At 44.9% G+C, this 13,976-nt stretch overlaps 1 protein-coding gene across 5 annotated transcripts in view; it reads right to left on the bottom strand.

Moving 5' to 3' along the window:
• LOC126262296 (protein MTSS 2) overlaps nt 1-13,976 on the bottom strand; it is a 351,715-nt gene that overhangs the window by 286,496 nt on the left and 51,243 nt on the right. For all 5 annotated transcript variants that reach the window (XM_049958828.1, XM_049958832.1, XM_049958829.1 and 2 more), the window contains exon 3: nt 555-628. In XM_049958828.1, the coding sequence (XP_049814785.1) occupies nt 555-628 (74 nt within the window). The remainder of the gene's footprint in view (nt 1-554; nt 629-13,976) is intronic.

Genomic DNA, 13,976 nt, shown 5'->3' with positions numbered 1-13,976 from the left:
AGATTACGGCGGCGGCATTACTACGAAAGACGACGAACTTTGAGAACCCTTCGTCGTGACGGCGGTGGAATCCGTCCAATCCTGGGTGGTGGCGGCGGCGAGCGCGCCAAATGAGAGGCGGCGGCTCCTCCATTACGTCCGCTCTATTTGGCGGCGCCATCGCGCCGGCGGCGAGACTCGACCACCACCGAGAAGTGGCATCGCAGGGGCAACGTAATACGGTTTTACCGCAACAGACACACTTTAATCAACGAGGGCGTTCGTAGAACTTTGCTTATTGGTTGAATTAACGCCCAGCAACGTGCCTTGTAACCGAGGTTGAGGGAATAAACAGTGTGATGGTGGCGTCACAAAGTTCTAGAGGGCTTTATGGACCTCTGTGGTGTGTAACAAGGCCGCTACGGTAGAACAACCCTCCTGCACCTGTCATAATACGACCAATGGAGAAATGATCTACCAATTTGCTGTTTAAGTGTCAAATATTCAACCATCGGTGAGTATTTAGAGACAACAGCCAATCAAACTCTGCCCAAATAGCACGTGGGCCAACTTACCTCTGGTGTTAGTGGCGGCGTCTGCAATCTTTTGGAAGGCATCCAGATAAGCGGCGATCGCCTGGATTGTTGCCCTGCAACAAAAAATCGTTGCAATACACATGCTGCTGTTTCCACACAGCCACGATTACTTGACCTAAAGTTACTGTAGAAATGGAACAGGAAGGCATAAAATAAAGCCTACATTAGAACTCTAGATGATAGGCTATAAACAACTTAAACATCTATGTCTACATGATTACTCTGCAATTCACAATTAAGTGCCTGGCAGAGGGTTCGTCGAACCACCTTCAAGCTATTACTCTACCTTAACGCTCTGTACCAGCGCACAAGAAACACCAAACACTTAAACCTTTCCGTGCGAGCTCTGATATCTCTTGTTTTATTACCACCATCATCATCTCCATCATCTCATTACTCCCTATGTACGTGGGTGCCAGTAAAATATTCACACACTGAGGAGGTTGTTAGTCATTAAAATTTCCATGATGAAACCCTGCCGCAACGAAAAACGCCACTGTAATGACTGCCAACCCAATTCGCGTATCCTAACAGTACTCCAGAAGAGGATGAACAAACGTAGTGAAAGCAGTATTGTTTGTAGTTCTATTGCATTTTTTACATGTTCTGCAATAAATCGCAGTCCCTGGTTTGCTTTACCGACAACATTATCTATGCGATCGTTCCAGTTAAAGTTATTCTTAATTTTAATCCCTAAATACTTAGTTGAAATTACAGACTTTAAATTTAACATGATTTATAGTGTAACCGAAATTTATCGGACTCCAGAACAAATGAAATCACGCTATTTCAGGGCACTAAACGTAACAAACCCTTCACGTGCAGTTACAATCAACAGATGATCAGCTCATGTGCAGCGTGGGACTGGCACTGAAATCTATGGGACGATGTTACTTTGTTAATTTGAGGGACAATACTACTGTCACGTTGTTTACATATCACAAAAGAATCACATTCTTAAGATTTGGGCTTTCTAAGTAGAGATTAGAAAGGAAGTATTTTTCATGTTACCCCCTTCTGACAGGAACTTGTTTTGTAACACCTGGAAAGGTTATTCAGACGATCTCTTATTCGTAGATCTGGCCCCTCCCCATTATATCCACTTTAAAGCTTTTAGAAACAATCTTGTCTTGAATTTAGGAAGTCAAGCTTCTGTCTAGCGAAAGAGCTGCAGTTGCTGCTGGTGATATTACTGTCGTTACAGATAAAAAGCTTTTAACACTTTCTCCGTGTTGAAGATTAAGTTTTCTATTTCAATAGTTGCCGCCTGCGCTATTGAACTGCCACGTCGTTAAACGACGGGGCTTTCTTTTCCTGCGTCATAACTTTTAAACTGAGTTAGGTTGACACCGACTAGAGCGTGTGCGCACACTCTCTCTCTAATAAACTGATGTCCGCAAATAATTCCTTACATTCAGAACCATTGGAGTGACGTAAAATCAGATTTAAATAATGTACCTGTAGATTGTTAGTGGAAAAAAATAATAACCACAGGGAGCATGAAAATTGCAGTGCTCCCCTAAGCGCTTTCCTAAAATGTCTTTCCTTCTCACAGCTTGTGAACTAATTAATTCAGTAAGCAAACGAGTTACACAACGTAATTTTGAATACAAAGTAAGGACGTTAATTTTGGATTCCCAAACGCAAAGAGTATGGTTTCAATTTTTGAATGAAACTACTGCTATATATATGCCACACCATTACCGCTCCGTTCACTCACGGTGAGTACCGTAAATACGCCGTAAACAGCCAATCTTACTGTGCGGCATGCTTCTTTCCGACAACAGTAAGGAGTTAGCCTTTGGTGACAACCATCACTGGATCACAAATTCCGCGGGGCGTCAAGAGCCATTTCGATATTGCTGCCTCTACTTTAGACAACAAAAATATTATCCCGGGGTCACCTCGCAACCTGCGCTGGTCTTACCCTGCTTCTAACGTAGGAACTGCACACAACCGAAAACTAAGGACTATTTCCGGTAGCAATTTCGGCTCATTTCAATTATTATACCACCACAAAACCAATGATCTCATCAGCTCACAATAACACGATTAACTGGTTTGGCTTTTCCGTTCAAATTTTTTTCAATGGTGTAAAACTTTCGTCCCGTAATTTACGAAATAAAGAGTACCGTATTAGATAGCCTCATTTACTCTCCAATTAACAGAACGTCACATTTAAGCGAATATAATTCCAAGTTCGTAATCCGATGTGACATCTGAGAATAATAAATGATCACCGAGGTCACCTTTATACTTAGCCACCCATTATACCGTTGCAGTCTTCGACCGTACGTGCTGCTCCTCTGTGTGTTATGTGCACTACCCTCGTTACAACCGACTTCCTCTCGATTTTGTCTTTTAGCAAGGGCAATCGCCCATGCATAGTTAGCCATAAATGAAGATACTGGTGCAAACGTAACAGGGAACGAGCGGTGCGTGCAGGGATGGGGAAGACGAACGAAATCTAACATAGTCCGTCGTTGAAATGAAATATACACACTCCGTCCAAAAAGTTCAGTGGTTGATTTTATTTCCAGCACTTATGCGCAGTAAATACTGTGGCACCTTGAACTAAGTCTAAACAACAGATGTGCATGCGACTAGTCACTTGTGAGCAGGCAGTGTAATTTAGTGGACGTGCGGCCGTTGTGTGTCGACGCTGTGACAAACAACAACGGAGCAATATCTCTACATCAAATATTCAAGAAATTCTCCGTAATGTTTTAAAGAATAGAGAAGTGTGTGCGCCAAGTTTGTCCCGCACACCTTGACTCCAGAACAAAAACATGTGAGCGTCTGCCCCGACTTGAAGGGCAAACCGTCTGCCCCGACTTGAAGGGCAAACCGATGACAATTTTGTTCTGGTAAAAAATCGTCACACGTAATGAGACGTTTTATCCATACGAACCTACCGTAAAACGGCAGAGTGCTGAAACTCTCATGACATGAAACTTGGACGACATAACAGATATTCACAACAATGTGACGAGCGTGAAGAACAACATACCAAGTAAGGGCTTTTGAGACAGTGCCACATGGTTGTATGAACGTTCTTTGTGTTGTACTCAAGTGGTGGGAAGAACATTTTAAGCACTAAAATCATTCAGTTTCTAAACTGTTTGGACTTATCTGGGAGGGGAGTAGGTCTTCATGACTGATGATCCACTTCACGGAAGTCTTGTCGGGTCTTGAGACGTGCATTACATTGGTTTACAGTAATGACTTATCAGTTGATTACTCGTGGTAAGCATACCACAGCACCTTTGACATACGAGATGTGCGAGAAAATTGCCAACGGCATGGCCGCCATGGTAACACCGGTTCCCGTCAGATCCCCGAAGTTAAGCTGGGCTGGACTAGCACTTGGATGGGTGACCATTAGGTCTGCCGAGGGCTATTGGCAAGTGGAGTGCACTCAGCCCTTGTGAGGCAAACTGAGGAGCTACTTGACTAAGAAGTAGCGCCTCCGGTCTCGGAAACAGACATACAGCTGTGAGAGTGGTCTGCTGACAACATGCCCCTCCATATCCGCATCCAGTGACGCCAGTGGGCTGAGGATGACACGGCGGCCGGTCGATACCGTTGAGCCTTCAGCCGGAGTTTATGTGCGTGGAATGTAATGGGACTTATTTTTTATCTATCAAAGTTTTAAATTTTTTCAAACAATATTGTCCCCTTCAAAGCAGTTCCCTTCAGCAGCTACACACCGGCGGAGTCGTCATTCCCAGTCTTGGTAGAGTCACTGACAGGTTTCAACTGGTAGGGCCTTTAACGTGTGTCACATTCTTTTGAATGTTCTCTAGAGTCCTAAAAAGGCATTTCTCAATTTAGGGGGAAAAATGTCCCAAGGACATTGATCAGTTGAATAGGGAGCCTGTAGTAGAACAGGAACTTGTTTTGAGGTACAAGAGTCGGAGATGCAAGTGGCCGTGTGACATTGGGATTGTCATGATGCACCATCCACTTGTCTGCAATGTCTGGTCTCACTTGATTCACCCTTTTCCTGAGCCTTTCAAGGACATCTTCGTAAAATACTTGATTGACAGTTTGTCCTGGAAGAAAAACCTCACGAGAGAACGCAGACGTTTTCCTCAGCTGTTTGGGCTGAAGGTCTCCCTGAGCAAGGTCGACCCAAATATGATTTGTGCCAGCGAACAAATTATCCTCTGGATACGTAATGTTTCCTGTAGGCTTGTTTCAACTTTTCAAAGGCCACACTCACGGATTCCCCAAGTTCAACATAAAACTTTATGGCATTTTCTCTAACAGCGCTCTAAAAAATCACGTTGTACCTATACGGAGCTGAAAAACAGGATCTGGAAGGGATGAACGCACCAGTCTACCCAAGAAGAACAACACAGCGTTGCCAAATCGCTCTTAATGTTGTTATTCTCATTACTTTTCTCACTCACATCTTATTGCTTCTGTACCGACACTCGTTAGAAGTGAGTATTGGTATCTTTTTACACGCCGGTAACAAAATTGATTGTTCGCTGAGCGTTTGTCTGCTATTCAGTTTAGACACCACAATTGGGTCTTCAAGGGCACTCCTGTGAATCTTACGTGGCTATTTTACTTAAATGTCCTGATGGTCAGCGCAGCTCTGTTTATTCATTCACTTTGTTCGTCTAACAGACACTTATTGGCAACTACTTTTCTCGATCTGCAGCAAACAACAATTAACAGGAACTAAACTGAAATAGCAGCAGTTAGCGTGGCCAGCGCACGACAAGGGAGACTACACATACAGAGAGTTGGTAACAAGTACATTGTGTTGGTTCATGACTTGAAATCAGATGACCGAAGAATTCCGAAACTCTGAGACACGCTGTAACGTAAACTGTTATAATTGTGCCTGGTGCTCTCTTAACCCCCTCCCCCCCGACCCACCCACACACACACACACACACACACACACACACACACTCATTCTAAAAAGCAAAGTAATCATCACTTCTAAGACTGTTTTGAACGCAACAGTGCTTTACTCGGCATGGTCCTGTTGGAGGTGGTATCCCGTTGCCTTCTTTTGACCTTTGACCTGGCTTACTGTGCCTACAGTTCAACATGGATCTAAAACCACGGGGCAATTCTTCATTTTTCACATAAACATCGCCTGAGATGAAAGAAGTGGTGACAAAAAAATCCGAAGACTGACTGGGGATTGAATGCAATGTATCTTGCAATTTGCAGTCTGACGCTTTACAAATGAGTCAGACAGTCATTCTGCGAATGACTAGGAGGTATAAATTTTGAAGATACTGTAATCCATACAAACCATAAAAATGGATGTACCTATTCACGTTTGTACGTCTCCTCCACAACTCCTCCTAAACCACTGGACCCATTTCAGCCAAACTTGGTACACTAATCTGCTATTTGGAAAGAACCATTGTGGGAATAATCACGTAATCAAGAGAGTGGCGGTGAAAACTCAGTGAAGCCCATGGCGCGAGAATACCAATATTTTAGTTATCCACAATTTAAGACTTTACACATAAATTCAAACCTTTACGGAACTTTTTCTCACTGACGACTCACAAAAATGAAAGGGAAACAATCTGTCGCTTACTACATCTTCGCTGTTCATGAAGGAAAACAGTCTCATGAAGCTTGAAGTTTTAATTTATCATTTCTTTACAACTAACTGTATTCGTGGCATTTTGCAGGCACTACTCACATACCATTGAATACACCAGAAAAATTACATCTTGTACGCCACTTCGTTTAGGAGACACGTCGTCATGAACACGGAATGCATTAAAAACTACCGCATCATACAATACGTTTAAATTTATTACTACTGTACTAATTATATTCGCAACACTTTCTGCACGTGCGTATCCGACCAAAGCCACGGTAAACAGCTGGATCAAATTTGGTACACACATTAGTTACAATCTGGAGGGTAAATGTGATAACGTGGAGAGGGAAGAGGATGAGGAAATGGACAGACAGCGAGGGAGGAGGAGATGAGATGGTTAGAGGGGCGGGGGGATACGGAGATGAGCAAGTAGAAGACTGTAATAAATAAGTACTAGGGTAACGCCAAGATTCTCAGCTAGTTTTACTAATAACTGGAGGACATTTGTCGACAAATTCCGATTAGTATTCACTAAGAATGTCGTGATTAAAGAAGCAGCAGCAGAAGAATGTCATTAAAAAAAGCAGCACCAACGCGTCTTCCCACTGGAAAACACGTCGCCGATGAGAATGTTGGTGTAGGCAAGGATAAATACACACTGACGTTTCTGCACACACGCGGTCTCCTTAAAACAAGATTTTAGAGTTGCACACACGCCTTAATCAATTGATAACCGACGTCACCGATCAATTTGCGACCTGCTTGGCGGCTGTTATACACGCTGGAATGTCATGCCCACCTACTAGGTATAATCTACACACAGGGAGACAAAATTTTTGAACTATACCAAATAAAATTGTCGTCTAAATGGTTTGCGTTAGGACGTTCGAACTGCACAGTTGGCCGCGGGGCATGATGGGAGTTAGTAAGAGCTGTATGGTTTGGCTTAAAGACGAAGCCCACTTTCATTTGGATGGGTCGTCAATAAGCAAAATTGGCGCATTTGGGGGACTGAGAATCCGCATTTCGCGATCGAAAAGTCTCTTCACCCTCAACGGGTGATTATGTGATGTGCAGTGCGATATTCCTTGATGGCAGTGAAGGTTTTGGAAGATGATTTATGACAGCTATCCAAAGTGACCCTGATTTTGACAAGATGTGGTTCTTGCAAGACGGAGCTCGACCCCATCGAAGCAGGAGAGTGTTTTATGTCCTGGAGGAGTACTTTGGGACCCGCACTCTGGCTCTGGGGTAGCCAGAGGCCACCGGCACGGGCCTCGACTGGCCGCCATATTCTCCGGATCTGAACACAAGCGACTCCATTTCGTGGGGCTGTATTAAAGACAAGGTGTACAGCAATAATCCTAAAACCATTGCTGAGCTGAAAGCAAACATTCAGGAGGACATCGATAGCTTCGATGTTCAGACACTTCAGTGGGTCCTGCCGAATTTCGCTATTAGTCTGCGCCACATCATCGCGAATGACGGCAGGCATATCGAATATATCACAGCCTAAATCCAAGTATCTGTAGTGACGGTTACATGTTAAATAAAGAGTGTGCACGCCGTAGTTTGTAACTAATTTACGTTTTTTTCATATAGTTCAATAATTGTGAACTGTATGAAAAATTACAAAATTTAAAACGTGTTTAATGGAGGACATTCGTTTACGTCATCGAAGTCGTGGGAACCCTTTCTGTGTGATTTCTTTCTGAAGAGAAGAGGGAGCTGACGAATTCGCGTAAGCAAATGCGGAAAACCTCTGACTCACTGGTTTACTACACTACTGGCCATTAAAATTGCTACACCACGAAGATGACATGCTATAGACGCGAAATTTAACCGACAGGAAGAAGATGCTGTGATATGCAAATGATTAACTTTTCAGAGCATTCACACAAGGTTGGCGCCGGTGGCGACGTCCTGACGTGAGGAAAGTTTCCAACCGATTTCTCATACACAAACAGCAGTTGACCGGCGTTGCCTGGTGAAACGTTGTGATACCTCGTGTAAGGAGGAGAAATGCGTACCATCACGTTTCCGACTTTGATAAAGGTCGGATTATAGCCTATCGCTATTGCTGTTTATCGTATCGCGACATTGCTGCTCGCGTTGGTCGAGATCCAACGACTGTTAGCAGAATATCGAATCGGTGGAAGGAAGGGAATACGGAACGCCGTGGATCCCAACGGCATCTTATCACTAGCAGTCGAGATAACAGGCATTTTATCCGCATGGCTGTAACGGATCGTGCAGGCACGTCTCGATCCCTGAGTCAACAGATGGGGACGTTTGCAAGACAACAACCATCTGCAGCAACAGTTCGACGAAGTTTGCAGCATCATGGACTATCAGCTCTGAGACCATGGCTGCGGTTACCCTTGACGCTGCGTCACAGACAGGAGCGCCTGCGATGGTGTACTCAACGACGAACCTGGGTGCACGAATGGAAAAACGTTATTTTTTCGGATGAATCCAGGTTCTGTTTACAGCATCATGATGGTCGCATCCGTGTTTGGCGACATCGCGGTGAACGAACATAGGAAGCGTGTATTCGTCATCGCCATACTGGCCTATCACCCGGCGTGATGGTATGGCGTGCCATTGGTTACACGTCTGTCACCTCTTGTTCGCACTGACGGCACTTTGAACAGTGGATGTTACATTTCTGATGTCTTACGACCCGTGGCTCTACCCTTCATTCGATCCCTGTGAAACCCTACATTTCAGCAGGATAATGCACGACCGCATGTTGCAGGTCCTGTACGGGCCTTTCTGGATACAGAAAATGTTCGACTGCTGCCCTGTCCAGCACATTCTCCAGATATCTCACCAATTGAAAACGTCTGGTCAATGGTGGCCGAGCAAGTGGCTCGTCACAATACGCCAGTCACTACTCTTGATGAACTGTGGTATCGTGTTGAATCTGCATGGGCAGCTGTACCCGTACACGCCATCCAAGCTCTGTTTGACTGACTGGCCAGGCATATCAAGGCCGTTATTACGGCCAGAGGTGGTTGTTCTGGGTACTGATTTCTCAGGATCTATGCACCCAAAATGCGTGAAAATGTAATCACATGCCAGTTCTAGTATAACATATTTGTCCAATTAATACCCGTTTATCATCTGCATTTCTTCTTTGTGTAGCAATTTTAATGGCCAGTAGTGTAGATACTACGATAGTTATAAAAAGTGCAGCTATTCCGCTGACGTTTTCGGAGCCAGCGTAGCAGCGGCGTGGCTCGACCCATTTCAAGAGCGAGAACGGCAGACGAGGATGGGGTCAGGAGGCTCGACGCAGCAGACAATGTGCCGTTAGGCGTGTGTCCTTGGCAGGGCAAGCCGCTTGCCGCCTCTGGCCTACCGCCAGTTGGCATTTCTATCACGTCTCACCTCTCCCACCTGACGTCACAACCGAAACATTGGGATAGCTGCCTCGCGGTGGCGCTAGTGGAGGGTCGTGAGATGGCACATGTTCTCGAATCAACATTTTAAAACACTAAATGTCCATGTTGAATTGCAGCTGGAAGATTACTAATGTGGTACTATCACTACGTGGAAGGAAAAGCCGGTGTCCTCTCAATCACCCAACTTACGACTGCTCATTTTGGATGTTTGATGTTCTAAACCTTTTTAGAAGAGCGACGCATGTATGCCTGACATGCCACCGGTTATATCTGCCTCAAAACACGTCTCGAGCGGACGGGTGGCGTCCACGATAAATTATGCAATGACCAATTATGTAGTCTTTTAAATTTTAAAATACGTAGCGTGTAGAACTCTGTACTTGCGCGTTATCGGCAGCTTGTCCTTTCCTACACCAACTTAATTTTCATTCAGCACAGTTCTACAACAGACGCGAGGGTGAGTTAGTGTTTTGTCTTACGAAACTCATCTACAGAGTTTTCACTGTGATTTGAAGCGCCATTGTCTCCAGCACATGGGATAGTTTTAACAGGTTCATTTCTACTTTCTAATAATTTGTTGTTTTGAAAAAAGTAATGGGCAAACAATGACATACGACACTGATTCCTCAACTTTAGGAAGAAAATGTATACTAGCAGGTACGGAAAGTCAAATGTATCATCACGTAAGTAATGTTGCAACTTGTTTTATATTCTTTACGATCATTATAATTTTACTTTGTGGAGAGATGTAAACACAACGTACGCACGAGTGTAGAAACGTGTCACTGTCACATTCTCCATAGTCTAGTAATCCAGAAAGGAGAGGGGGGGAGATGGAGGGGGGCGGAGGAGGAGGAGGACGCAAGAAAGCTAGGAGATACTTCACATGCAGTGATCGTAAAAAAAAGCACAAAGCAAAACTTTTCACATTGGGATCACACACCGTATAGGTAACGAAAGCAACTCTAGCGAGTGAAAATGGCGGAATCTCTGTAGCTGACATGTATCACCCAGAAGTGTGAGTGGTTTACACTCATGCATTCTCATTTCTGAGTTCTTTAAGGTCCTACGTCTAATTCGTTAATCATTACACGCTAGCTGTTATTCGTGACCTTTCAGCTATGCATCAGGGATAATTCTTGTTCCGATATTTCGGCCGACAGCAATTCTCAAGGCGAGTCGTGTGAACAATTTTTTGATGACTTTGCACAACCACGGCTGCCACACCTTAGTAAAACGGTGAACTACGAAAGATATTTTTACGCGGACAGCTATGTGAGTCAGTTGCAAACAGGAGTTTTCCCGATAAATATGCCACCTGCTTTTCCAATTTTTAGTAGATGATGCCACAGATCGTAAATCCTGTAGCCATATATAGCAACTGCGAATATTTCTTTTACGGTCGGTTAGTCTGGGTCTTTCAACATTAGTGACATGCTCTTGATTCCGTTGAATATTTCTAACAGTAAGAGTCCCTCTAAATAGCTGCATCATCTGATAGTTGTCTTAAAGAGCAACAGAGTATGCCAGACCATTAGTGACGGTAATTCCCATCAGGTCCTCTGTCCGCCCCGATAGCTGAAGCGGTCACTGTGACGGATAGCCATCCTAAGGGCCCGGGTTCGATTCCCGGCTTGGTCGGGGGATTTTCTCCGCTCAGGGACTGGGTATTGTGCTGTCATCATCATCATCATCATCATCATCATCATCATCATCATCATCATCATCATCCGGCGCACAGGTCGCCCAGTGTGGCGTCTAATGTAATAGGACCTGCACCAAGGTGGCTGGACCTGTCCCGCAAGGGGCTTCCCGGCCAATGACGCCAAACGCTCATTTCATTTCATCAGGTCCTCTGACACAGGATACTACTTTCACATTTCACACTGTCTCAAAGAGCGACGTGTTAATTCAGACTACACATTTTGTTAGTCCTCAATCTACTAAACTAGAGCACCTGTTCTGGTATGTCCCAAGCAAATGTTTCGGTTACTGGAGATCAAGAAATACAACTTCAACCTGTGCTTTTAACACTTTTTGCACCTTGTGAACGAAGAGCAAACAAAGGCTCACATGACATATTTTTGCACGATAATGATTTCTGATGATGATGATCAGTCCCTCCTTGTGAGCGAAACAGCGAATAAATGGGGACTTGGCTGCTCCAACTAGATAAGCAAGTCTAAGAGTTTAAAAAGGCGTGACAGTAGTTATATCATGATCGATAACCGAGAACAGAGATAACCCAGGCAGCATCTTGCACAACAGGATCTAGAGCCATAACAAAGTGAGAGGGGAAGAAAGTAGCCTGAGGTCGCATTGAGGGTACTCGCCACGGGGGAAGCCTCCATCCCTTCCCCTCCCCCTAAACTGCTAATACTGGAAGTGAAAGGGTATTACAGTTTACTGTAAAATTGCTCTCCCAGGAAATCAACACTTTGGTAGTGTGTGTCTCATCATCCACAAGAAACTATGGTAATGAGGTAGGCAACCTGAGAGCGTGCCGCAGATCGACCAGCAGACCGCACTCAACAACAACAACAACAACAACAGTCATCAATAGACTACCACAGCTGCAGTGAGGAGGATCCTCCCGACGCAGAAGGAGCTCGTGGGCGAGTCTCGGGTGGCCGGTTCGTAGTCTGCCTAACATAACGGCATCTTTCCGAGAGTCCTGGAAAGATGATTGCCACACCTTAGTGGGCCTTTTACTCGTTCTCAAATAGTTTTTAATTGTAGTAGCTTGCCATTACAATTCCCAAAGCCTCAAAATATTGTGTGGAAGTTGTAATCGTAAGTCTGTGTCCGGTATCGCAAAGTCAAGTTGATGTCCTGTAGTCGCGTCTTTAGCTAGACGGTATGCGATTTGATTTCCTGGAATGCCTTTGTGGCTCGGTGTCCACATGACGGTCGCTGGTCTTGCCAGAGCTGTAGAGGTCAACTAATAGGTCGTGAATGTTGGGGACCAAAAGATTTTTGGGACACCACGGGGTTATGCCTTTTAAGCAACTCACTGATTGCTGCACATCGGAAAGTTCGTCGCGGCCCGGGCTTTGACGTACTGCAAAGACTGAAATATGGCTATCAAATCTGCAGTGTATACACTGCAGGCACTCTGCAAATATTGCTTCTCATGTCCCCTTTCATGTGCAGAAGCTTAACAGACCTTGTGGTTGACTTTCGATCTGTCCATGTAGACGCATACGGAATTGGAATAATCGTGGAATATCGAACGAAACAAGTCTCGTAGAAGGGTAGGACGAGAATACTTCTTGTGGCCACGAAAGCGGTCCATCCGAATCACAGGACAGGGTACAGAGCACGGGGGTGACTAAAGGGCGCTCTAGCAACGAAGACTAACGGAGACTTTTTCAGGTCCTTCAATAGAATACCGAGTCGGAACCCAGCTGGTCTAGCCAGTTTTGGGCAATGTGCAAACAATCTGAACTGTTGGTTGTTCAAATGGTTCAAATGGCTCTGAGCACTATGGAACTTAACATCTGAGGTCATCAGCCCCCTAGACCTTAGAACTACTTGAACCTAACTAACCTAAGGACATCACACACATCCACGCCTGAGGCAAGATTCGAACCTGCGACCGTAGCAGTCGCGCGGCTCCGGACTGAAGCGCCTAGAACCGCTCAGCCACCGCGGCCGGCACTGTTGGTTGTAAAACAGACTTGAGTGACATGGGTGAGTCGGCATCTGGCACATTGAGACTGCGTAACTTGCCAGAAGCTGCTGTCGTCCAACCCGCAGCAGTGGGACAACAGCTTCCGCCAGGAGGCTGTGAAGCGGGCTCCTACAGAAGGATCCCGCCTGTGTGGTGAACAGGGTCCAGCAAGCTCACTAGAGACAGTGCTGCCGACCCGCAGGCAAGACATCCATAGTACACGAGGGATAAAATCAGTACTTTGTAGAATCTCAGAAGAACAATGTGGTCCGCGCCCCACAACGAGTTATAAAAAACGGAGTAAGGCGTTCTTCCCCAAACGGCCTGCACTTTGGTAAAATTTTGAAAGTGACAGTCAAGCCCAAAAAGGGGACTAGAATGAAAAAAGATAAGACTAGAATGAAAAAAGATAAAGATGAGGGGGGAAAGCGTTAAAAAGTGAAAAAGCGGAAACCTTCAAAGGTCCGAAGAACAGTCAGTCACAAGACCAAGGTAAAAACACTTGACTCAATAAGAAAGACACGTATAATTCGCCTCTTACGACAGGCAAGTAAGGGCCGCAGGTCTATTCTAGACCCCGACATCTCATCGGGATGATAATTTCTATTCGGGAGCTTTTCTGTCTTCGCAACAGTATTACGAGAGCAGAAAATGCATTCCCTAAGTTTGCAACACATTTGATATCAGTGAGATAGAACTGTAGTTCAGTTTATCAGTCACGATTCTTTTACAAG

The sequence above is a fragment of the Schistocerca nitens genome, chromosome 6, assembly GCF_023898315.1.
Source record: "Schistocerca nitens isolate TAMUIC-IGC-003100 chromosome 6, iqSchNite1.1, whole genome shotgun sequence".
NCBI lineage: Eukaryota > Metazoa > Arthropoda > Insecta > Orthoptera > Acrididae > Schistocerca > Schistocerca nitens.
The sequence above is the reverse complement of the archived record's forward strand: the minus strand, read 5'-3'. Positions and strand labels throughout refer to the sequence as shown.